This window comes from Physella acuta, unplaced genomic scaffold (assembly GCF_028476545.2).
Source record: "Physella acuta isolate Inbredline_101_S28 unplaced genomic scaffold, ASM2847654v3 ptg000230l, whole genome shotgun sequence".
Classification (NCBI taxonomy): domain Eukaryota; kingdom Metazoa; phylum Mollusca; class Gastropoda; family Physidae; genus Physella; species Physella acuta.
The window spans coordinates 49427-75520 of NW_026731749.1; the positions used below are offsets into that span (position 1 = coordinate 49427).

Genomic DNA, 26094 nt, shown 5'->3' on the forward strand with positions numbered 1-26094 from the left:
GAAACTAGACTCAGTGGAGGAAGTAAAAACCTGATGGAAACCTGGTTCTAGTGGGTTTGCAACATAAACATAGTTGAGAGAGAATCTTGATTCTACAACATACTGTGATATTTCTGACTGAAGAGGATAACTCCAGTAGTAGTATAAGAGAGACAGCAACAAATACATAACACTCTTGATTCAATTACTAAAAACTTTAATTCAAAGAAAAATGCCAAAGCTTGATTAAGGTGACTAGATAAATAGAGACACTTAAAGCAGAAATCAATTCTAATCATTAACAAGAATATGTTTGTGGCATTATAAATGCAAGCTAACTAATCTAACTACAGGCATATTATAACAAATATACGTAGTAAAATATTCAAACACACCTTGGTTAAAAGCTGTAAATAGCAAATATTTCCTACTAATAATGGATTCTGCTTGGTTGTAATCTCAAGTGATCATCTGAATATCTTCACATGATCATCACAAGAAAAACAGTGTTTGGTACCTGTCAAATTGGTAGAATTACATACAAGTAAAACTACAAGTTTTTAACTTGACATTGAAACCATGATGGATTAAATACAACTAGAAAGGTGAAACGTTATAAATAATAATTTGGTTTAAAAAGCCAATCAGAAAACATACTTTGAAAAATGAATATTATAGCTATCACTAAACCATTTTTAGGTAAAAAAACAAACCGTATTGCAATTGCAAATATTCCTTCTAAGAATATTAATTTCTGATTTTGTAAACAGTTTTAATATATTTCAAAATTCATATCTACAATAATTGAAGCGTAGCACTGTTCCAACCTAGCAGAATCCAAAAACATTGTTATGTAATGAAAGTAATTAAAAAATGTGTAAATGGAATAGTGATTAAAAAAAACAACTGCATAGCAGAATAACACTGGGACAAAAGTGGAATGAGGATGAAGCTTAACTAAACCAATTTCCTAAACCATTTTCAGTTGTGCCAGTATAGGAATAGTTGAGGTCCATAATGACTCAAAAAGAAAAATAGAAATTGTTGTTAGAAGCCTATATTATAAACAATCATCCAACAATAAAAGTAAAAAAAAACAATTTTACATTTTTAAAAAGTATTTGATCTCTTTTGTTGCTTATGTAACATGAAATAAATAGCCTGTACATATTATGGCATCTGTAAAAAAATATGTTCTTATGGATACAATAGACTATAAAATAAAGTTAAAAAGTCTTAAAAATGTAAAGTTTTTTAATTACAATTTTCGACATGCACTATTAACAATATTAACTATATAAAATGTATTTACAAAGCAACACTAAACATAGTGGACAATTATTGTAAATAAAAAATGCATAGAATTCTAAAAATAGAAGTTTCAACAAGGCACCATGTGATACTATAGTTATTAACAGTTTTGTTTGTATTTTAAGAAAAATCAAATTGAGGTAATAATTTTCCACATTAACATGTGATACTAAAAAAAAAAGAATAAGCTCAGCAAAAGAGTAGTCAGTGAAGCCATTGAAAAATTAAGGCATTCACAAAGTGACTAAAAAAAAAATACATGATATCTCAACAAACATTCTGTTGCATAGTGTAATATAAAAATCATTAACAATTTTAATCAACTTCAAATTAGCACCTTTTCAATGTGTTTCAAATAAATGGCTATTTAATGGGGGTGAAAAAACAAAACTAATCTGAATATGTAATTGTTTTGATTAACATTTGAAAACTTAAAAAATATAAATTAAAAACGAAGGCCTTTTTGCCTGCTAATTGGTAAAGTCTTAAGAGATGGTTTATTTTTCACTTTTTGTGGTAACACGCTGGCCTCTGATTCTGGATTAGGAAAGCGTAAGGCATAGATGGTTGGGTACGTTTTCTCAAACTGAAATTAAGTGACAAAACTTTTAAAATAAAGCAATATCTGAAATTTAATCATTTTATCAACTGTATAAGTAAGTTTTGTTTAAAGATAATTTTTAACATTTAAAACCAAAGTCAGTAGAAAAATGAAAAAGAAAAATCACCTGTTTCAGACGCTTAGCTTTTTCTTTGCTACTCATGTTCTTGTCAGAGATAATCCCTTCAAGCAAATCTTTTAGGGCAGACTGAGATGTAGATGACCTTTGATTTTCAAAGTCAGTAACACTAGTTTGCTGGCAAAATCTCACAGTCCGCTCGGGTCTAGGAGAATAAACAATCTGTTGGGAACAATTAAAATTGCTGTAACATTACAAGTCAAAGAAATAAATTTAAGATTTTCAGACAGCATGAAGTGGATATTTTGATCAACATTAACAAGCTCAAATTGTATCATCTCTGGAAATAGTCAAGTTAAATTGTATCAATCTGTACTCAAGAATGAACAAAATCTCCACAAATTTAAAAAATACAGTTTTACAACAGTGAAAGTCAGTAAAGAAGGTATTATTCTTTCTAAATAAACCACTTTAGTGAAAACAATTTATAAAAAAACAGTTATCAAATTTAAAAAAAAAATGCATAAGAAAAACATTGTACCTGTGGTTTTTGCATTATTTTGAGCCTCTCACTGACTTGAGTTTTAATGTCTGGGGGTGGTGCAAAGATGTCTGCATAAAAATCCAGCATGAAAGAGACAAGTTGCAGCACTACTAACTCATCTAAGTCACACTCCTCCTCTGATCTAATTATAGCTTGGTAAAATGTGCCCAAAACCTGAATAAAAAAAAATATTTTAAGAACATTATCTTCAACTTTACACAAGAAGGTTAGACTTAGAGTATGTTATCAATATAACTAAATAAATAATTCGAATGTTAAAAATAACATGTCTGAAACAGTTAATGATGACTGTTGCTATGTATTAGCTATCCTATCCAAGTATTAAATCTTGTCATTTTCCATCTTTTTTTTTTCAAATTATACGGCCACTAGCAATTCACTCTTAGGAAATTTAGACCACTAAGTGTTCCATGAATTACAACTGAAACTGTTTGTGTTGAGAGAGGTTGGGGAAGACACCAAGAAGTTTTTTGTTTTTTATAGGGAGTTGCAGTGACTCCAAGTTTAGTTTGTAAACCAATAATTTGAAATATCTAAAATATTTGGCTAAAACAACCATAGTTGATATTTACCAAGCTGCGTGTGGTCTGAGAAGGGTCCAAGCAGAGATTTGGATTAGAAGTCATTTTGATCATCATTTTAAATAACAGATGCAGCTTCCTGCGATTAGCAGGAGGCAAAAGTAGGCTTATCATTTGCAATGAGTTCTTGGCTCTTTCCTCTGACAGTCGAGTCTGTGGGACTATACAAAAAGTTTGTTCAGTATAGTTAGATGTCAAATGAAGATGTTTGCCATCACATTAGTTAGAACCGAATGCTCAATCTATGAAAATTTAAGCAAAAAGATGTTTTCACCAAATTGAGATTAAATTAATAAGTTTTGTTTGTGTTAACAAATAATTTTTTAGACCAAATTTTCTGAGGCAGCTGCTGATACTAGTTGAACTATCCAACAACTATAAAAAGTAATAAAATTCACTTACAGTTAATGAAAGTGCTTTCCCTGCCAGACCTCTCATACATCTTTCCCCTGGTGCTGTAAAGTGGAGTAATGTGAGACAGACTAATGCCAGGGGTGTAATCATCTGTCAAACATGATTGGGGATCATACTTGGAAGAGACTGGGGTCTTTGGGTGTCCAATCGAAACATGGCTAGCTGTTATGTCTTGCCTAGAATCATCCAGAACAGGCTTATAAGCTAATCCAGGATTTACAGAATTATTGGGGGAGTGGATTTTCAATTTAGCTTCATTATGACTGTTGATGGCTGGTGATGAGTTCTGTCTGTTATAGCATTCCCTTGGTGGTCTGTAGCCAGGACCATATGCTTCTACTAACTGAGTATTACACTGAAACGAGGAAGCCCTCTTGACAGGGGAATATGGCAAAGACTTTGCATATTGGTCCCCATTTTCTTCTTTCAATCTAGGACTGGAGGATGATTTATTAAAATCATGGGTTTTATTATATGCTGGGTTGGTGGTTGACATATTTAGGGGTGACTTTGGTTCTTTAACTTGATCAAATTGTGCTTCGGTTGTCTCCCTTATTTGATCGTGCTCATAAATAACTTGATCATCAAAGTGAGATGTATGCTTTGAAACATCATTACTTGCTGAGGTAGCAACAAAGCTTGAATTGTGTTCTCTGCTTTTGTTAAGGCTGCCACTAAAGCTGGTGCTATGCCTCTGGCTATTGTTGTGTGTTTCCTTTCTAACAGAACATGCACTGAGATCCAGAGAGGATTGGCACTTGGTTATCAGCTTCCCTGGAGTTAAGCTTTTATACTCAGCACAATACTCCTCTTTGAGTCTGTTACATTCTTCTTCATGTGAGCTATCTTCTTCTTCTTCATCATGGCCAAAGTCAGTCGTCATCCCATTCTGGTAAAAAACTCTAGTCACTGTACGGTTATCTGGCCCAAAAGCTGTTTCATATCTTGAGACTTTCAAGTTAGGAGCAGAACCATACTTTCTCATCAGAGCAGTTGTATCCGTTTGGATGTCAGAATCTGCTTCTCTAGCAGATTGAGTTGTTCTGGACAATGTTTTACAGCTCTTATGATGCAAAGGTGCAGAGGCCTTAAATTTATTCAGCTTTCTGTAGCTTTGACTATGTCCCAGCTGGTCCATTCCATCAGTACTTGGGAAAGCACTTTGATTGTTGTAGGTGACAAATGTTTTGTCAATATGACTGACAAATCTAAGATCTTCCTGAGTGCCAAAGTGAGGGTGCTGGATGCTTTTTGATCTCAGGTCTTCAAGAGTGCCATAATGTTGTTCAGTATTGTCAAGTAGGCAATATTTTTTTGTTAGATTAAGAATGATATTTTCTAGTGATGCTGATGTCCACAAACTACTTGGTCCACCAGATTCTTCCTGTGTATGATGAGGTGATGAATGTCTAGGTTGATTATTTCCAGCCATCACTGAAAATGAATAGGACACTTTTAAAGTTAAAACATTATACATTAGAATAAAAAAATTTAAATGAAAAAAAAATAGAAAAATGTGAATAGAGTGGAAATTTATTGATTTTTAAATATACAAACACTCACTATAAGTACAAGAAGAAAAAAAACAACATGCAAGATAATTAAAGATGTTAAAGTCTTACCAAAAACATTAGTGAAGACTTCATACAAGCTGTAGGGGACAAGTGGCTCTTCAAGACCTAGGAAGTAATCCTTAACAACTGTAAAAACATCTTTTTCAAAGCCCAGGTAGCTTGGAAGACCAGGCTCTGGTGGTTCTGGCCCTTGAAGTATGTACAGAAGATTCTTTAGAAGGCAAGACCAGCATGTTCAACATAACTTACTACTTGAAATTAAAAAAAAATAAGTGAGGCAAAATAATTTCAATAACTTACAGCGTGCTAAGCATTTCATGGCTGACATGACCCAATGAGGAAGCTGATCTTTAGCATCAATGTTTGTAACTATTCCACTTTTGTTGAGGTAAATACAGTTGTGCATCACATTGTAGCCATCAATACTGTCTAGATGAACAATATCACCAAGTCTGCTAACACCAATCGTTTTCTTCAATCTGTTAAAAATATGTCTAGCATTCAATACTATCTTTTATTTCTTGTTGATGCTCTTACATATGTTGGGACAATTTATAATATTAAAACTGCTATTTAAAGTATGAACAAAATAACAATAACTTAAACATTGCTTTACTTGAGCAAAATAGTTTTGGAAGAGGAAATTTTTCAATAACTTAAACAAAATGAGCTTGAGCCAAGTTTAAATTTACTTTTTAATAAATATGTTACAAGACATTTTGAAATAGTATAAGTAACAGAAAAGTTTTGAAGCAATTTCTTTTTTTTTAGTGAAAATATGTAAACAGAATTCTATTTTAAACTTAAGCTTGCCACCTACCTCTGGACAAAAATAGTTTTCCATGTATCTTTAATTTCCTTGGTTGTCAATACTCTGGCGATAAGATGACATGGGGGATAACTTTCAGGTCTTTCATTATCTTTCTGACTCTTGTCTTTCCTTAAGAAAGAGATCTTTCGTGTCAACACTGAGAGTCCTTTAGATTCATTCACTTTGCTATCCCTGCAACTGTTTGCCTGTCTGTCCTTGCTTATCTTATCCTGAACAAAGTTACTAGTAGGTAATGAATGGTTAATACCAGCATCATTTCTGGGAGCCAAAGGCAGTCTCGAAATTTTTACTTTTGAAGGAGATATTGGAAGGAATCTGATGAAAACAAAAAATGCCATATTAATGTCGAAACTTAGATAATAATAACAACAAACAGACAAAAAAAAATTGATTATTCAAAAATATTTTACAGTCACTGAAAGATATTTTTAAAAATTCTGATAAAAATAATTATAAAAAGAGGTAAGTACGCCTATTTAACCCTTTATCTACTGACGGTACTTATAAGTACCACTTTAATTAAGTGCCTGTATTATATTAAATTAAATACGAATTTTAAAAATTATTGATGTATTTTATAGTATTATCTCCCCCGAGTCGCCGGTAGTCGGAGGTATCAATGTTTTTAAAAAAATTAATGGTGTGGCGCTTTTTCAATGTCTTGCTATATCGGTAGTTCACAATTTTTCTGTACATTTCTCACACCCCTTCCTGATTTCCTTTTGTTTTACCTTATTTTTCAAGTTTTCAACCCCAAATATTTTTTATTGGCACCTTCAATAGTCAGGCAAACGCGTTTAACTTCTAGTTATACAATTTTAATCAAATTGTCTTTGTATTAGATCGATGTTTACAAGTGGACTTATAAGTACCGTCAGGGCACACGGTCATTTTTTTTAGGATTTTTAGAAAATTGCAGATTTGTTAGGTGGAGTTACATAAATATTGTCTTGATAATTACTTATCGAAATGTACTCAAAAAATGATATTTACACATTTATAAGAAGGTTATCATATGGTTTACCTAAGAAATATTGTAATTACATGTTCATTTCTAGTAGTAAAAAAATAACAAGAATAAAGGTATCAGTTGCAGGCTCGTTTATAAGGTTTAGTATACTTCATTTGTATACCAAAGCCTAGTTCAGGTTGTAAGATTTAATTTGTTAGTTATATTTACTGCAATGAACTGTCTTGCCTACAACAACTAGCATTTACATAATGTAAACCTGTAGACTAGTAATAGTCCATACTTCTGCATATAGTATAGATCTATAAGGTAATTTTTAATCAGTAAACAGAAAAGAGTAATCCACTACTTCTTCCAAAACACATTGAGCTCACTTCTATTTATGAACTTTGCACTGTAGTGTAGACTTGTCATAACATTATAGTAGGCTACAATTATATTAGTATTTCTAGTAGTTGTGTGCTGAATGACTAGGCTTTTGTTTGTTTATGCGGCTCATTGTACTAGTTATTGGAAGCTTCCAGCAAAAGCATATTCATTCCGGCAACCGCTGCAACACTAGAAATACCACAGACAAGATTGAGGGAGCATGACATGTCAACTACTTTTGCTGTGTTTGAGGTCTAAGATGTGTTCCGATAGAAAATCCAGTAAAAATCGTACTCAAAATATACTTTTGTGCTGTATTTATGTGTGAAAATTACAAAAAGTGATTGTTATAATGATTGCCATGTTATTAGTTAATAAATTGTATCGTTTGTTCCTGTTTTGTAAAAAAATTTTTTTTGAAAAAAAATGTCCTAGTTTACTGACGGTACTTATAAGTACCAATATCTGTTTGGGCCATTAAAAATTTATGAAACGAAATTTCCTTCGACATATGCTTTTAATGTGCCAAAAGCAATATAGTAACACATTGTTTAAGTAAAAATCTCATTCAGAACATAATTCCGTAAATAAAGGGTTAAAAATCAACATTTCATACATCTGGGACAAATATGAATAGAGGAAAAAACATACCTATAGAGTCTATTTTCTTGAACATCTGGTTTGTGTCGCATTGTTTTTGAAACTTTAACTTCTTGAAAAATACCTGCCTTGTAAAGCTTATTCAACAAAGATAGGGCTTTATCTCTGCATTAAAAAAAGATTAAAAAACCTGAACATATAGATTTACATCACAAAGTATTAAAAATAAGTTTTCTAAATAGCCACTATAAGTAAAGTTCCCTTTTTGAACCTGACAGTCCATGGGGCAACTTTGGGCAAGTGAAGTAGAGTCCACCTGTTTCTGCAAGTTTGGCAAATTAATGAACAGTGTGGTTAGCACTTGGCCTAGCTGCCTTTACTTTCCGTAACATGAGTTAGGTACCAAACAGAGCTGGGTGGACTCAGAGAACCAGGAATTGAACTCGAGACTTTTCGAGTAAGCAATCTTAAGCTCTACCACTGGCCATGTCATCCCACAATAGCCACCATACTGTTGCTAATCTTACAAAAATTTAGCATAATTTTAAAGTAAATAAAAGTTGAATAACCTTTTAACTTAACTATGACTGTAATAAATAAAGAGATAACTTAGCAAGTTCAAAGATAATAATCTATTGACTACCCCAAAATAATGTTTTGTGATATGCCCATTCTACTGACTTATAAAATAAAAAAGGATTGCTGTTGAGTTAAAATTATGCAAATAACAATAAATACCTAGAAACATCTTCATTAAAGTTTGGATTATTCTTCAAATATTGCAGAAGCCATTCTGTTGCTGAAGAGCCGGAAAAACAATTATCAAACGTTTTCATATACCTCCTATGTCGACCACATGGTAAATATTGTCGAAAAGTAGTAATAACATCATTCCACTGAAACAGAACAAACAATTCTTAAAAAATGTTTTAAAAAATCAAGTCAACATATTAATACTCAAAAAGAGAAAGGAGGCAAACTAGACTTGGCATAGATCAGTGGTTTTAAACTGGGTTTGATCAAATGCAGTGGCATAGCTACCTTAGGGGCCCAAGGCAAATAGGGGCCCTTTTTCAAAAGTTTGAGGGGGGTGCAAATCGAAAGTCTGAAGGGAGGTGCAAATCGAAAGTCTGGGGGGGGGGGGGGGGGTGCAAATTGAAAGTTTGTCCCCGGTCGCTACGCCTCTGAGGGGCCCACTAACACTTTTTGCTTAGGGGCCCAAAAATCCTAGCTATGCCACTGATCAAATGTCTAGAGTTCTGTGAGTCCGCCTCAGAGTTTGAGGGAGGTCAAAACAAACACCCATCTTGTATTATTCATGTTAGGATTTTGTCAGTGCAGATGATAGAAGGGTTCAGTCAATGCGCATATGAAACTGGTGAGTTTTGCCGTTTTGTATCTCCAAAAAGGTTAAGTATTAAGTAATGCGTTAAGAAGGAACCTGCAAAAGCTTGGTAGAATTTGGGTGAACAAAATACTTGATTAGCTAGGCAAGCTAATCACATTGCTTGATAAAAAATTGATTCACTTATTGAGATTCATTGGACTTTACTTTAAATGATAGATCTACATATGTGGAGGTGTGGCTACATATGATATAACAATACAAATTTAAATGAATGGTTTTAAAATTTAAATCACACATTGGAAATTGGATGTGGTAAAATTTTCAGTTATCAGCCTATTATTTATTATTCTCCTATAGTTAGGCCTATAGCCTCAATAAAGAGTATTATGGTCCATTCGGTTTTTTTTCTAGGTGAATTATTAATGAAAAGAGGTGCCCTCATAGCGAACACGTCGCATTTTTTTGTGTATCGGTGTTTATTAAAGGTACTTTACTCTAGTTAACAACACAGTAACACTCACTGCAGTCTACTGCAGACTGCAGAGCTCTAGACTCTAGATTTCTAGATCAAATTAATAAGGTAAAAATCTATCAGAGAACGTCCATTATTTACCAAACGAGTAGCTTTATATGGACCGAAATATGCAGTATCGTCTATTTTTCCTATCCTATCCATTGTTTGTGTTTAACTTGCAAATAATAATAAAATCAAAATTGTTTTTCTCTCATAAACGTGCGATGTGGAGACCATTTGTAAACAGAACTTGAAAAACAAACTCCAAGAAATGATTGGTTACTATTTTAAGCATCGGGATTTCATGTTAATAATGAGCCAATTAAAATTAGCCTAGGTTTACAGAAAAAGGAAACGCTAGGCCCTAGGCCTAGGCATCAGCTAGTCCTGCCAAAGAAAAAGAACAATCTAGATTTATAAAGAGTCTAATTATATTATCTGTTAAATAGCCCTTTTGCATTACTAGGATCTAGATCTATGGGCTACCGTATCTTGCCCCTAGCTTTTACTATTTTTTAATTAGAAAGGAAAGATTGCTTAAAAAGCAAAAAATGGCATTGGGAAGAAGGGGTTGTGATATATTATCAGGTGCGACGACTACCAAACCCATAATATTATAGACTTATTAATTTTAGGACATAGAATCTAGATCTATATTTTTTTTAAACAATTGTAAAGCTTTTGATTATTAAAGAAAATAAAAATATGTAAACATAATGGCAGCAAACGTACACAATGTCATTTATGTGTTGTAATTTTAAGTAACAAACTGCATACTTTCGTTAAAAAAAAAATTCGCGGTCAGACATATAAAAAAAATCTCACTTTTGAACATCCCCCCCCCTTCCCCTACATCTGAAATTGACCTCATTTATTTTATAGACGATCCTTTCGTACGTCCCCTTCTCCCCCCCCCCCCCCCCCCCCATAACACTAAATAAGCTAATAGACCCTAATATTTTTAAAAATCTAGAACGTGTTATCAATTTTTACTTTGAAAATATCTAATGATAACTAGATTTATTTCAATGATGAAAATAACAAAATAAATGGAATTGAATCTGTATGAAATTGCTTAGGTTCAAAATTATTCTCAATACGTTATGCTTTGAGTTTTTAATTTTTTTAAAGAACGATAATAAACATGGCGATCAAAATGGAAGGACCTCTTAGTAAATGGACTAATGTTATGAAAGGCTGGCAATATCGCTGGTTTGTTTTGGATGATTCATCAGGCATTTTGTCATATTATACAGTAATACGTCTTTATTTTATCATTATAATTAAGTGTACATTTTATATGCTTAGAGATTTTTGTGATGAATAGTCGAATGATGAGATCATCTTGAAAAAGAATAGAAGAAAGGGGGCGGGGCAATTTAAAAAAAGGCTTTTGCTATTAAAAATCCTGCTTCTTAGCGATTAGTGGCTATAATACAACGATCATAGATGTACCTTTGAATCCTATTTCATAGACCAAAGGCATTTTGCATTTTGTGCTAACTTATAGTTGTTATTTAGATCTCTGAACACTGAATGTGTACAACCCCTACAGGCCCTACGCCCTACACTGCACATTAGTAACATTTTATGGTAAAATCTTAGTTTAGCGTCGTAAATTCGGCCAAAACTAGTAATGTAGGAGAGAGTGAATTAATGAATATGTCGTTAAATATGAGTATATTTTCGTATATTTTGATAAAATATTATAAATAATTAAATAATAAATCACTATTAGGCCCTAATGGTTAAATCAATTTAAATATCCTGAAATTAATTTTTATCAACCCTGTTCGAGATAGTAAATTTGCTATTAAAAACAGCAGCCATCTTAAGAAAAAGTAATTTAGAGTAGCTTCCCTTTCATTTCTATTCGTATGAAAATGTACTTAAATATGATTGTCTTGTTGTATAGTCCGTATTACAAAGCATTTTTTTTAAATTCTGCTCTTTAAAAACTGAATTTCCTAACAAACAACTTTATTAATTCTAGAAGCATTGTGAGATGCAACCTGTATCCATGTATTAAATCACGTTTTTTTTAAAACTAATGTTTATTAGATCTTACTATTACTATATAGTTTGAGTTTTTTCTTATTGTTTGAATGTTCACTATTTTCATTTCAGGTTTTTCTTTTCAATCGTAACTTATGACATTTTTTTTACTTCTCTTTACCTTAATTAAACCCCAACCACCGTCATATTTTTGTTGTCAATGTCACAACAAGTCATAATGTAAAAAAATTACGCTTCACTCTGCCTTATCTAAGATCTCTAACCATAATTTTGACAGCATTAAATGTTTGTCATCATTTATATATACAGAGAGACAAAATGTATTTTCCACCAGCTTCCCTCGTAAAACATCATCTAAAACAATGAACCAGTCCACCCCTTAAAGTGTGTGTTGTCATTTTGGTCGATCGCAAGTCTTCACCTGCCAGACACATTTAGGTTATCCTTTGTTGTCAAAATGTCAATATCAAGTACCCAAGTGAGTAATATGGGGTTGTCCATAAATGATGTCACATATGATTTGCTACGGGAGTGAGTGAAAATTTGTGACGTCAACTCTGGCGGCTCCGCAATTTATGACGTGTCGGTCTCATGAAAGTAGGTGAACGGGGAAAAATACCTAGGTGGTTGATGGAGAACCTCTATAATGCTTTGTTCGATCAAAATAACGATAAATAAGCATTAGTATACGTATACCTTGCTCAAAACGAATCATCACAAATGTTGCAAGCCTGCTAGTTTAAGACATTTGGCAAAACGGCCTCAACACATTATCCCCGTCAAAAAGGCTTGCCACCAAATGCCTGCCGATGAATAAGCCGCGTCGAATGCGGGGCGTTAGGAATACGGCCATTAGCATGGGCCGCGTTAGAGCACCAGTAGGCTATCGCGCTTTGTAAGATGTCGTAAATACTTTAATTCAATTTCGCGAAACTGCGCGAAAATTTAGTAACGTTCCATTGTTTAAGGAAATTTATTTTCTTGGGCTCAAATTGAAATATCATGTTGACTGTCTGGCTCTTAATTTCAGAATATCACTTTTAATGTATCATGATTCAGAACTATAATTTACTTTAATATAAGTGTCATCTTATCGTTTATTGTGCTTTTTATAAAGCGCAGAGCAGCTACAAAATCGGACGGCCATCCTGGTTTCACCAAGCTTCTTTTGGAGCTTAATATGTGTAGTCTAGTTCTATACGGTGAGAGCTTAATACATTTTTAAAGGGCCGAAAGTCTCAAGACAGCAAGCTTGCAGAAATAACCACGTATGTTTAAATGGACGAGTGATAGATATGTTAGGGGCTGTTTAATTGAACACCAACATATGTAATCAAATTAAATCTCGCATAAGTGTCAAAAAGGCAGTGCTTGTTTTTTTCTATAAAATTAGCCTAACGGTCGGCGGTACCGGTACATGACGTCACGTGCGAGCGTTAACTCGGTGACGATGTGCTAAGTGGGGGAATGAAAAAGGAGGGGTTCAAGAAATGCGACTCGGCAAGCTTTTTACATTTTTTGACCCTTCTTAATAGTTCTATCGTCCCCACTGAGAAAATGGATCACCAATGAATGACGCTTCATACTTCTACAGCTGGTCTTTCTCCCACAACCATCCCCTGTTTTCACGAAAAAAAAACCTGACCCGTCTCCAAAATCACATCGCTGAGTTCTACTCAACCTCTCCCCACCACAAATCACAATTTCTATATGAAACAATATGTTCATATGTTTGCTCTTTAATAATGCACGCTGTCATTACTATCTTAAGAGCGACGTCATTTATGAGCGATCTAATATTGATTTGCTTACTGCAAATAAAGTGTTCAAAAGTTCGACCTCCCAACAATTGTTGTGGTCTTGGATGCACACTATTAAGTCTGAAAAGGTCTATTAGTCATTTATGTCAACTATATTTAAAAAAAAAAAGAAAAATTACTATACAGAGGGTCATTCATAAATGACGTCACGCTTTTTTAAGCTCCCCCCTCCCCTCCGTCACACGTCGTCACAAAAAGCCAGACCCCCCCCCCCCTAAAATGACGTCACACCTCAGCCTACAAATCCCCCCCCCCTCAAAATTGCAGTTGAATTGTTTTTAAACAGCTATATTTTTCCAAAATCTTGTCTGAACTCTGTCAAAATAGAGTATTTTAATCAATTGTTATTACAATGTATTAAAACAGTTTTCTAAAACGCAAAATAACGTATAAAATTCGTTTTCTAACATTGCTTTTTTAAAATGCAAAAGTGTGACGTCGCACCATCTGAACCCCCCCCCCCCTCTCCCCCTCATCACACAACGTCACAAAATTACGGACCCCCCCTACGAATGTGACGTCATTTATGGACGACCCCCAGGCATATATTAAAACAATACAAAACAATCATATTAAACCACAAAATCAACACAAAAGACATACGAATAGACAATTTATTGTTTTCAAAACATGGCCGCAGCTTGTATTTCCTCATTGTTGTCTCAAACGGGGTAGTTTAAAGTTTATTCCAGGATATTTATGACTGGTTTGGTAATGGATTGTGATTTGTTATTCAATTATCTGTTATACTATGTAAAATATGACATAAATATGGCCAAATGAAAGAAATATTCATTAGTTACCTTCATCGCACATTACTAGCTACGTTGGAATTTACTACGCTAAACTAAGATTTTACCCATTTTATTATAGTGACAGTCCATTCCTTTGACTTTGTTGAATGAAAAACAATAAACATAAGGATATGAATTAATCAAGTATTAACCTTGTTATAATAAAGAATCAGTAAAATAATTAAAACTGTTTGATAATTAATTAATTTAATGCTGTATTTTCAAAGTATCAAAAGGAATTTTCATTTAGCACTTAAATTATTTAAGGTTGTTCACGGGTCTTACCTTTTATTCTCTTCACTGCCTGTATAAAATCTAAATTTCAAAAGATGTCACTAATGTAAAAAAAACAATTTAAATTAAAAAAGATGCTAAAAATATGCCAACATTGGTATTTCAGTCTAAAGAAAAAATGGTTAAGGGTTCCAGACGTGGATGTGTCCGTTTAAAGGTAAGGCATTGTTCATTAAGATAAAAAAATTCATTATGATGTGTAAAAATGTAATCCAAAATGCTAATTTATTAATTTTTTTTTGCCACATTGTAGAATCTATGTCTAAAGCTATAGTAAGGAAAAAAATTTAATTTTGATAAACTTGATCTAACTTTTTTAATGTCTTTTTGTAACACTAATGGTAAGAAGAAGAAATCATAAATGTTAATTTAAATAAAATTACAGTTACTGTTTAAAACGATATCAAAATTTGTATTTTTATTACTTAATATTGTTACTTTTAAGGGAGCTATTATTGGAATTGATGATGAGGATGACAGTACATTTACAATTACAGTTGATCACAAAACCTTTCATTTCCAAGGTCGGCTTCTACTAAAACATTTTTTTTTACAATTTTCATTTTATACCACTTGTTATATCAGCTGCCATATTATGTAAAGGCACCAGCTTAAGTTTTTAAAACCATTATTTCAAACCATTCCAGCAAGAGATGAAGATGAGCGTGAAAGATGGATTGAAGCCTTGGAAAGTGCCATATGTCACATTAGTGGACAGGTAACAGTAGTAACCCTAACATATTTTTTGTTTTTGTCTGTCAGGAATGTAGAATAGCATTTTAGAAAATGAATAAAATTTAATAAGGTTATTACAGATAGAATACGAAGTTGTTTTTTTTTACAGCTATTGATATTTATAATTACAGAGGACTGCTGATGGCCAGCCTTCAAGTACTTTAGAGGATTTTGAAAAGAAATTAATGGAAACTGATGCTTATTTGCAGCTTCTGATTGAACAAAATGAGGTACCTTTTTTTGACATTGTTGATAATGTTTTGAACTTGTCATCTGAAATTTGTGTTGAATATATTTTTTATTCTTTAATAGGCCTTGGAAAAGAAAATATTAGAATGTCCTAATGAATCTGACAAGGAACGTTATAATGTCATTAAAGTTACGGCTGATGTAAGTTAATAATAGAAGGTTTTTTATTTACAGTTAAATAATTAGAAATCTATTTTTATTATTAATATGCCTTTGGGAACCAACACATATAGAATCTGAAATAAACTGTTTTAACTAAATGTGGTTGCTCCCTTGTTATATCAGAGTACATGAAACACAGATGTAATTGTCAATTAATAGTTACATTTGACAAGATTGTATAAATGCACTGTTTCAGCTAATTATTGTTGGGTTAAAAGATTAATTTTTATAGAACATTTTTTTTTAGTGATACAATTTATTTTTAAGGCAATGATTGAAGCTATCAAGCATTCCATAGTTCAACTTCAGATAGCAAAGGTAAGGTTTTAATCATTATGCAGCATTATTTAAAGTATAGTTTTAAATATGAGAAAATTGATATAGACATGCCTAATGAAATTTTAAGTTCACAATTAATGCTTCACTCTTGTGAATAGGAAAATCTCAAAGAGCCTGTTGTTAATGGGGCACTCCATGATCCTCCTTTGATAACTGATGATGCTAATTATGGACATTATTCACCTACTCCTAGACAAGGTGAGCTTTCTACTAATCTTTTAGCAGGTCAAGAGAAGAATGTTTATATATATATGTATATTTCTAATTTAAAAAAAAACAATTAAAAATAATACTATGAAGTTTTTATTTCAAAACAGCAATGAAACCTTGGTTAAATGAATTATTAAAGTCATTGCAAATTAAAAGTTTTTTTGATAAATATTTATTGAATGTTAAGGTTTTCAGATTAGTTTATCTTTACATGTTCATATTAAACATTAGTTGAAGTAATAAATTATTTCCAGGTTCTCTTTTTCCCTGTAAGCCCACTGAGCTGATGCTTGTTTTTACCCAATTTTATCAGTGATATATTTTTAAGAGCCTTTTTAAAAATAGTTTGTTTGGTTACCTTTTTTGAAATTCTCTGGTGCTTTCACCAGAGACTTGCTTGTGTGTTGGCTCAATGTGCTTCTGGGCTGGCCTACTTGGCTGCTGTGATGGCCCAGTGGAAACCCACCATCACTCTGAAACTGTGCCCATATACCTTCTACTTTTTTTTACTAACTTCAGCACCAAGAAAATAATCTAGAGTTAAAATTTGTAAAATTCTTTATTTTAGAAATGTGTTCATATTTTGAAAAAAGGAAAAGTTGTGTATTATTTAGAGAAGTACAGCCTTTGCTTTATACAAGACTACCATATGAACAAATATTAATGAGATGAAGAGTACAGTTGTACTATTTTCACAGCCCCTCCCCTGTTTTACCCATTTATTCTAAGATAATTTGGAAAGATATGTTAATTTTTTATAACATTAAAAAAATTAGAGGATTCAAACTTTCACCTTGCAAGTAATATAGAACATCATGCAAGTAACTATTACAATTTCAGCTTATGTTAATTAGATTTAAACTGTAAGTAATAAAAATTAGATATTTGTTTTTTTATGAGATAATGGCTTTACCTCATACAGTTATTAAAAAATATGATTTCCTTTTGGCATTATCATTAATTTTACAAAAAGAATATTGTGAGGTCTTTCCTTGTTTCTTTTATTTCTTTTATTTAAAATATATTAGTAAGGTAATAAAATACAAGGTTAAAATTTTTGACTTATCTCCCTTGATTATCAGTGATGCCCTCTTTGTCATCGGAGAATGTGAGTCAGGCCTGCAAAACTGCTCACCCACAGTTATCTGCACAGACCAGCATTTCTCTACCCAATCTTGCTTGTACTGGTACTACTGTTGGCATTTTCTTTGCTCCACTTCATAAATGTATCACTTTATTACTAACTGGAGTGCTGAAATAAGTTAGGAAACAACTCAATTCTTTAAGATAGCAGACTGCAGCCTTTTATCAAAAATACTTTGTTAAAGTTAACTAAAGAAGATTTGTTGGAAAGTAAATGTTTTGAGACATGAAGACGTATGCATGTGCATGAATCCCTCTGCAGTATTACACTACAAGTCAATGAAACCCTAAACTAAATATAATGATAAATCTGCATTAGTAAATTGTATGTTTCCCTTCTTTGGAATTCATATTGATGTCTGTCAATTTTCTTACTTCATCAGTATTTCTGCAAGTATATTGTTATGTGTTGTATTTAGGTTATTCCTTATTAAGCAGCTTTCTAAAGAATATATGATACTTTTGAAAATGCGTTATTTTTGTAAAGATCAATTTTTAACAATTTCTTTTATTTTGAAAAAAATAAGGAAATAAAGTGTCCATTCAAGATTTAATATCCTTAGAGCAGATGAAGTAGAATTGATATCAATAACTGTGGCCTAGAATGTGAAGCGTGTGAACAATGAAATGCTTACCTGCCTCTACTTTCCTGACTTCAGTTTAGTGGCCATTATGTCTTGGTGACAACTATCCTGCTGGAGCTGAGATTTAAAATGCGTACTTTAATTTTAGCTGTCATGTCTCTACTTCTTGATCACATACTTTTTTTCTTAAGCCAACCTATGGTTAAATATCATATGTTGTGCAGCTTAAGGTTGAACTAAACCTGTTGCACAAATAGTTTAATTGACAGCTATTTAGTTTAACTTTAAAAGTATTCATATTTCTGATGTAATCCTTTATGAAGGTGAACAAGTTTACTGTCTTATTATAATAACTATCAAATATATTATATATATATAAATATATATATATATAAATAAATATGTAGTCTCATAGTTCTTATGTGCACATAATTGCCCAGCTACACTCTTGCTTAATTATTTTAATATTCTTAAACTGCGCAAATTAAAAATGGCACTCTTTAAGCTTCAGCTTTAGGTAATATAATCAGGCGCCTTTATAGATTTTCTTAATTATTGGATGCCATCATATATTTTGGTTATAACAATGGTCAGTGGTACATGATGTCTTGTTGTATTCCAGGCAACCTCAATAACCAGTGTGGGTTGTTTTATAAGGCATCGCCACAAACAACTAGAAGTATTTTATTTACACTTTCTTCATTTGCTTTTTCTTTTTTTTAAATTCTGTTTTGATTTTTTCCTTTTTGTGTTGGAAAGTGCGTTACATTTTAAAAAAATATTTATGCAAATTATTTATTTGGTGTATTTGAGTAAAAATTGAATTAATGTATTGCCAGATTATAATCTTAATCAAGTTGTTTGGTATTTGTTCTATCTAAACCTATAAAGCTGTTCATTTTAAACTTTACCAATAATTTAATCAAATTTCTTAAAATATATTTTTAACCATTTTCTACTTTGTCCAACTGATATATTCATGTTTTTTTAACCTTCAAGCACATGGTTTAGCAAATATGAGTTGGTTTTACCCTGGTTGTAATAATTTGAGTTGTCTAACTTTGAAACAGATGATACGCTTACTGTAACAGTGGGAGAGTCTATCCCAGTAACATCCTATTCATCTAGTGAAGACGAGGAGTTCTATGATGCCGAAGAACAAAAATCACCCAAGTAAGTCTGTGCTACAAACTATCTAGCATCAAATAATATGTGAAATAATTGAAATTCCCATCTTACTCTAACATGTTGACTCCACAGAAAACCAGATCCTCAAGCTAGGTACTCATCTTGTGTTGACCCTGAAAGTCTTGTGCAAGTTCCAGTTATATCTGCTGCAGAAGATTATTTTGATGGTAGGTATTGACCTCACTGATGCTAATTTCTCATGCAGTATTTCTTCTTGAATTGAAATATTTCTCATTTAACACTGTAATTTTTGTTTTTAGTCCCTAGCTTTGGCTTGGTTCTTATTTATGCCTTTAGTTATATTAATTGTTTTATTTTGACAGAACTTTATGATACCAGGGATAATGAAGACTGTAAGTCTATCCCTTATTTACATGTTTTTAATATAAAATCTAAGTTAATTTGCTATCATTTATCTTTTTAATTTAAAAAGTATTCTTTATAACTATGAGTCAATTAAAAATCATGTCTAAAAAGAAATTGTAATTTAGTGTAATAACATTAATTTTTTTTTAAAATCTTGAATTATGATTTAGGTAGTTAGCTCTCCCCCCCCCCCCTCCCCCCTTTACATTATGATTTTTTACCCTCCTTTTGTTTCAATTCTGCAGTAGGATCTATGGAGCAGCATGGCAGCATTATTGGCCACTTACTCTCTCAAGTAAGAATTGGAATGGATCTCACCAAGGTTGTCCTTCCCACCTTTATCTTAGAGAGGAGATCACTGCTGGAAATGTTTGCTGACTTTTTTGCTCATCCTGATGCATTTAGCAAGTAATGATATAAGCATGTTTTGTTTTTAAACAAGTAATGAGAATAGCATATTTGTTTTTTTAGATTGTAATAAGATTTTTCTTTATAGCAAGCAATGATATTAGCACATTGTTGTTTCTTTTTTTTAAACAAGTAGTGAAATTAGCACATACATTTTCATGTATATATTTTGCAACAAAGACAACATGTTTACTTGTAGTTTAATACTTAGAATAGCTAAAAGACATTTTGAAAACTGGTTCACAGGATAGCCGATTTAACCAACCCTAAGGACAGGATGGTACAAGTAGTTCAGTGGTATATGGGAGCTTTTCATGCTGGCAGACCTAGCGAAATAGCCAAGAAACCTTACAACCCAATTCTGGGAGAAACTTTTAAATGCCACTGGCATGTCCCAGATATTGTTGATGAAAAGGTAACAGAAGAATATGACTGACTTGGATACATCAACAGTAATGACTGACTTTATTGCACAATCAGTAGTGATTAACTTTGTAACTTAGTGAATTGACTCAGTTTCTTGAAACGTTTGAAATTAACTTCAGGATCCCGCTTCGGATGGTCCTATTCCTTGGGCATCTAAAGACAATTTGGTTTTTATTGCTGAACAAGTCTCACATCACCCACCCAGTAAGCAACCTTCTATCTTCTGTTTCTGTTTTCTATATCTACTAGATCTAGCCATCGGTACGCTTTACACGTTAATCATAGGCCTGTATATTTTAATGTTAAAGTTGTTTGAGAAAAATATTTTATAAAATAGTTATTGGTCAAAATGCAATGTGCTTTACTATATGTTGAACGATATTAGCGACAAAGCAAAGAAATAACTAAATAGCTAAAAATCCTACACATTTAAAATAAAATAAGTTACCAATACCTATTAGAAAAATTAAAACCAAATTATATACTTTATTAGTCAACACAAAACCATATCAAATACACACACTGATTAAGAGACTTAAATGATTCTGTTAAAAAACCAGCTGTTCAATGGTATTTATGTTGTTTTTTAAGTAATTTGTATTACTTTTGGCCGAGAAAATTGTGTACATTTCATAGCGTACGTCTTGTTAAGTTGATCTATAGATCTAAATCAAATTTGAATAAAATAGTTCACTTCTTCATATTCTAAAATTGGAAGATGACGCAATTAGATTTGTGTACTTTCCGTAGTTTAAACATACGACATCTGACATCATTGTTTATTGCGTTCTTATCACAACCACAAACCCTTTTCCGAACAAAAGTCCGTATCTTTAAATTCTCCATATATCGCTGAACATAACTGATCACACCGCCTCAAAAATGTTGCGGACAAAGTGAGAGAGAAGTGCGCACATATTAGGATAACTGATTTTACAGTTTTTTGGAAACATTATGTTGCAAATGTGTTGAAATTGTCAGTTATCTTGAACATTTTATCTTGATATTGTTATATCTATAAAACTAAGAAAATGTTAATGAATGTAGACATTTTATCTCCCTAAATTTCAACTTTGTTTTTGCTCCCTTAGTCTCAGCATTCTACTGTGAAAACTACAACAAACGTATCTCACTTGACGGCTACATATGGACCAAGTCCAAGTTTTTGGGTCTCTCCATTGGTGTTCACATGATAGGAGAATGTGTTCTGTCTGTGATAGACTATGATGAAGATTATACTTTATCATTTCCCAGTGCCTACGGAAGGTAAATGATTTTGTTTTGTCATATTAGACAGTAGGCTACAGGAAAGTTATCTACTTTTTAAGTAAATATGTTATCAAAACTTTCAAAGTTTTTAAAAGGGTCAGACAGTTCATGTGAACACACTAAATGACAAATACCTAAACCTGATTAAATACCTGTTAATTAAATCAAATACTAGTACAAGCTGAACATTGTACATTAATTAACAAAATGTAAATCTAATACATTTTTTGTAATCTGTATTCTATTTCTCTCTGATTTTAAAGCTATACAAAAGATAACAGTAGAAGTCAAATTTTCTTGAATTTTATTGTTTAGACCTTTGAAAGATACATCTAGAAGTAAAATTTGTGTTGTTCAAATATTTAAACCATACAAGTGGAAAAAACTATGTGTGTTATTCAGATCTCTATAACTAAAATGTGTATTTTATTGTTAAGATCTATTTTGACTGTTCCATGGGTTGAACTGGGTGGTAAAATCAATATCAATTGTGCCAAGACTGGATTCTCAGCTTTAGTTGAATTTCATACCAAGGTTGGTGTCTGATTTTTAGTTCTTATTTATTCTGAAAAAAAGTGTGGTTGTTTTTTAAATTGTCATTGAAATATTAAATTCATTGAAAAATTAAATTAATTGAAAAAACTAAACAATAAAGTGTGTGATTACAATATCAATTATTTGATCTACTGACAATTTGTTTATTTTATTTTTTTTCCAGCCATTTTATGGGAGTAAAAAACACAAAGTCACTGCCCAAATATTTGAACCAAATGAGAAAAAACCTTTTGTTAATATTGAAGGGGAATGGAATGATGTCATGTATGCAAAGTGGGCTTCAGGGGTAAGATATTTATAGTACATTGTAAGATGTTTTTTTAATGGCTGACTGCAGTGTGTGACTAGTTTAAGAAATCTGCACATATCTGCCACTGAACTTTAATTAATGTTTTTACGTTTATGCTCATCTTAGAAAAACGAGTCATTCGTTGACACCAAGTCTTTGCCTATAATTAAAAAGATAGTTAGACCACGTGAACAACAAGAAGAACTAGAATCTAGAAAGTAAGTTTTTTTTTTTACAATTTAATTGATTTTAAAAAATTTACAAGGAGAGTGAATAATGTCTCGAAGATGAACTGTCAATTCTAATATTAACAATAAGAAATATAGAATGCGACTTTACAAATCAACAAATCTGTAAAAAAAAAAAATTTCTGATTTAAAAATAGATTATGATTAATTTTTCAACTTTTACAGCAGTTTGAACTTAAGTTTCCTTTTCCCTTATGATTCATTTGATGTTTTATTCTGCTAAATAATATAACTGTCTGTACAAGACTGTGGAGCAATGTGACTTTTTACCTGAAAGAGAAGCGTGTTGATGAAGCCACTGATGAAAAACACAAGTTAGAACAGAGACAGAGGGATGAGGCTAAGGAAAGAAAAGATCTAGGCAAGAAATGGGAGACTCAGGTTGGTCCAGTATCTTCTAAATTATATTTATTGTATCAAATCTGGAGAAAAACATTATATTAAAATGGTAGGTCTGATAGTTTTTAGATATTAAAAAATACCTTCTGAGCTTGTGACTTTTTTTTCATCAGTACTTCCATGAGGTAGGAGAACATTGGGTTTATCGCAACCCTCTAATTAGACGACTCAAGAGTAAGCCAACCCAAACATCACAAGCCAAGTCTGCTAGATAAGTCTCCCAAGAAATTTGCTGGACTGTGCCAAACATTGAACTGTCTGCTCTACTTCCCCTGGTCTGTCTTGGCTTCTATGGCCAGTACTCTCATGTCAGCCAAAGCATCAACTCCAACTAACTTATTCCATTTCATCAATTGCTCATGGACATTTTTGTGTATGTTGACCAGGATATTTTTGTGTATACTAATTAAAAGAAGGGTGTGGTGTTATAAATCCCTTATGTTAGTGTATACTATACCAGCTTGATATACGAGTCAAGTGAATCACTCACAGTCACTGGGAATAAGTGAAATTTTGGTCATGCTGCCTAGATTTGCGTTGAAGTTATACAGCATTAGGGATATTTTCAATTAGCGCAAATTTAGTTTATAAACAGATTTTATAGATAACAGGATATATTTTGTGATTTTCTCTATATTAAATTCAGGAATATTAAACTTGCACATTATATTATAAACAGAAATAATTGAATTTTAGATTTGAATAATTCACTTCACTTCGTACTGCTACATTCATTCAAAGCTTTTCATATCATATTGAGGTCTGGTCATATCTGCTTTTTGTCCTCAATCCTTATGTGATTGTTTGAGACTTCACCTTTCTTTTTCCCCTGGAGCTCACTGTTTTAGCAATGGTTCAATTCTTGTCTTGATCATAGACAGTTCACAGGTGGATTCACATTTTCAATTCTTCACATTATGATTTACAATTTAAATACAATATTAATTATATTTGTGTTGTCAAGCATCTATCATTGACTACAATGTTGACAATATTCAGGCTACGTTTTCTTAAAAAAAGTAAAAAAGATATGAGACATTCTAAATGTATTCTTTTTTTTCATACTTCGTGTCTGTAGCATAAATTGACATGTAAAAGACTGTCAGAGAACAAAATACCTAATTCTGAACACAGTCAAAAGCTGTGTGTGAGAAGCTGTGTTAGATTGGTGGGAAGACATTTTAAATATTCTAAAAACAATAACCAGCATTTTTCAAAGTTTATTATGAGGTTATTAGAAGAAGAACAATTATCTCCACAAGTACTTGATTCATAGAACTTACATTTACATACAATTTAGAGCTTAATACTGTGTTTTGAAATAAAATATTATTTTTATTATGTTTCTAGAATGTTGATAAGAGATTTCTATAATTTTTCAGTTTCTCTTTCATACACTTACTTTCATAAGTCAAACTATTGGAAAGCCTATCTAGTTGTTCACAGCAGGTTTACAGTAGTTAGATAGCCAACTCATGAGGCACATATCTTGAACCGATAAACTACAGTATTTTGTCAGTATTATTCTGCCACCCCCAGTTTGACTTCATTATATATCAGTCTGTGATGGGCATAAGTTACCTGAACTGTCAGTCTTTTCCTTAGTCTTCCATTGAATTAGCCTCCCTTGTAGCTGTAATCATAAACATTAATGTAATTGTTTTCTTTGTTATTCAGTCTCAAGGTATACTAATACTAATGAATATGCATTTCACTAATGTTGAACACAAATGATTAAAATCTGGTTTCAAAACTTGGGGCTGGCACCTTAAAATTGGGACATGTTACAAAAGGTATTGTGTATTTCTGATTTAATTTGTTGAAAATTTGTCATTTCATTCTCATGGATTGTCGACACATAATATTTTAACAAAGAAAAAAAAAGCAATATTGTATTTATTTTGAGCCATCTAAACTTGTCTTTGTGATATTATGTATATATGTATTATTCCAGAGTGATTAGCCCCTCATGTTTTTTGCCATTTTAGAAATGCTTTTTGCTCACAATTGGAAGAGGGCTGGGCTGTAGGCAGGGGGAAGATTCTCATTTAAAGAAAAAAAACAATCCTAGTCAAAAATTTGCATTTTCATACATAAATTTATGGCGATGCACACATAACTTTGCTGCTTACTTGACAAAATTAGGGACTTTTCTGATGAAATATTGTGTAGAGTAAACGGTAAGTTTTAGTCTGTTACACACAATTTTTTATAGTGAAGTTTTACAAGATTTTTTCATGTTAAAAACACTTTATAAAAGATTTTAATCAGATATTAATTTTTTTGAACCAGATTTTGTTATACTTGAAACTTTGATTAATTTTCCCCATGTTACTAGGTTGAAGCAACATGTATATATTTTGTAAAATAAATGTCTTACAAAATAATTTTCCTTGATCCATATTGTTAAAAGTTAATATCAGCTAGATCATAGCCTAGTGAGTAGTCTAGTGAAGTATTCGGCTACGTTTCCATTTTTTTAAAGTTACAAAGTATGTAACATTCACTTTAAAGGCTAACAATTTTCATGTTTCAAGGCATATAATTATATCACACTAGCCCTATTTCCTTCCCCTTTAGTTAATTTCAGGGTTTAATTTTTAAAAAGGTGATTATGTTGTCAAAGTATTCCATGAGTTATCTCTCTACACATTCCAGTCATAAAACACACTAAACTGCATCATGCATGGTAGATTTATCACATCACAAAACTTCAATGATTTCAAATTTTAGAACACACAACTTTTTTTTTCTGTATGCTAATGTTAATAAATAAACTAATGTAGTTAAAAAATGGCTTCATTGGTTTACCTGTTTATTTTGGGTTACTCTGTATTTGCAAATGAGTTTTTCCTTACCAGCA

At 32.0% G+C, this 26094-nt stretch overlaps 2 protein-coding genes across 5 annotated transcripts; one reads left to right on the forward strand and one right to left on the reverse strand.

Moving 5' to 3' along the window:
* Nucleotides 1–185: 185 nt before the first annotated feature.
* Nucleotides 186–9962, reverse strand: LOC131938045 (DEP domain-containing protein 1A). Its single transcript, XM_059295891.1, has 11 exons — nt 9837–9962; nt 8614–8771; nt 7927–8040; nt 5925–6251; nt 5405–5583; nt 5153–5293; nt 3519–4964; nt 3108–3277; nt 2512–2688; nt 2019–2192; nt 186–1876 (listed from the first exon to the last, which is right to left on the reverse strand). The coding sequence occupies exons 1-11, from the start codon at nt 9897–9899 to the stop codon at nt 1736–1738; spliced, it is 3090 nt and encodes a 1029-aa protein (XP_059151874.1). The 5' UTR covers nt 9900–9962; the 3' UTR covers nt 186–1735.
* A 164-nt stretch (nt 9963–10126) lies between these two features.
* LOC131938046 (oxysterol-binding protein-related protein 9) lies at nt 10127–26026 on the forward strand. Of its 4 annotated transcripts, XM_059295892.1 has the most exons (23): nt 10127–10325; nt 10869–10992; nt 14768–14818; nt 15107–15185; nt 15309–15379; nt 15528–15626; nt 15709–15786; nt 16075–16125; nt 16245–16344; nt 17439–17543; nt 18706–18762; nt 19154–19256; nt 19344–19438; nt 19595–19624; nt 19883–20045; nt 20292–20460; nt 20591–20675; nt 21563–21737; nt 22178–22274; nt 22459–22581; nt 22711–22802; nt 23078–23213; nt 23345–26026. In XM_059295892.1, the coding sequence occupies exons 2-23, from the start codon at nt 10882–10884 to the stop codon at nt 23444–23446; spliced, it is 2172 nt and encodes a 723-aa protein (XP_059151875.1). In that variant the 5' UTR covers nt 10127–10325; nt 10869–10881; the 3' UTR covers nt 23447–26026. The 4 variants fall into 4 exon arrangements, with proteins under 4 accessions (XP_059151875.1, XP_059151876.1, XP_059151877.1 ...); XM_059295893.1 differs by lacking the exon at nt 18706–18762 and having other exon boundaries at nt 10128–10325; XM_059295894.1 differs by lacking the exon at nt 17439–17543 and having other exon boundaries at nt 10128–10325.
* Nucleotides 26027–26094: the final 68 nt, after the last annotated feature.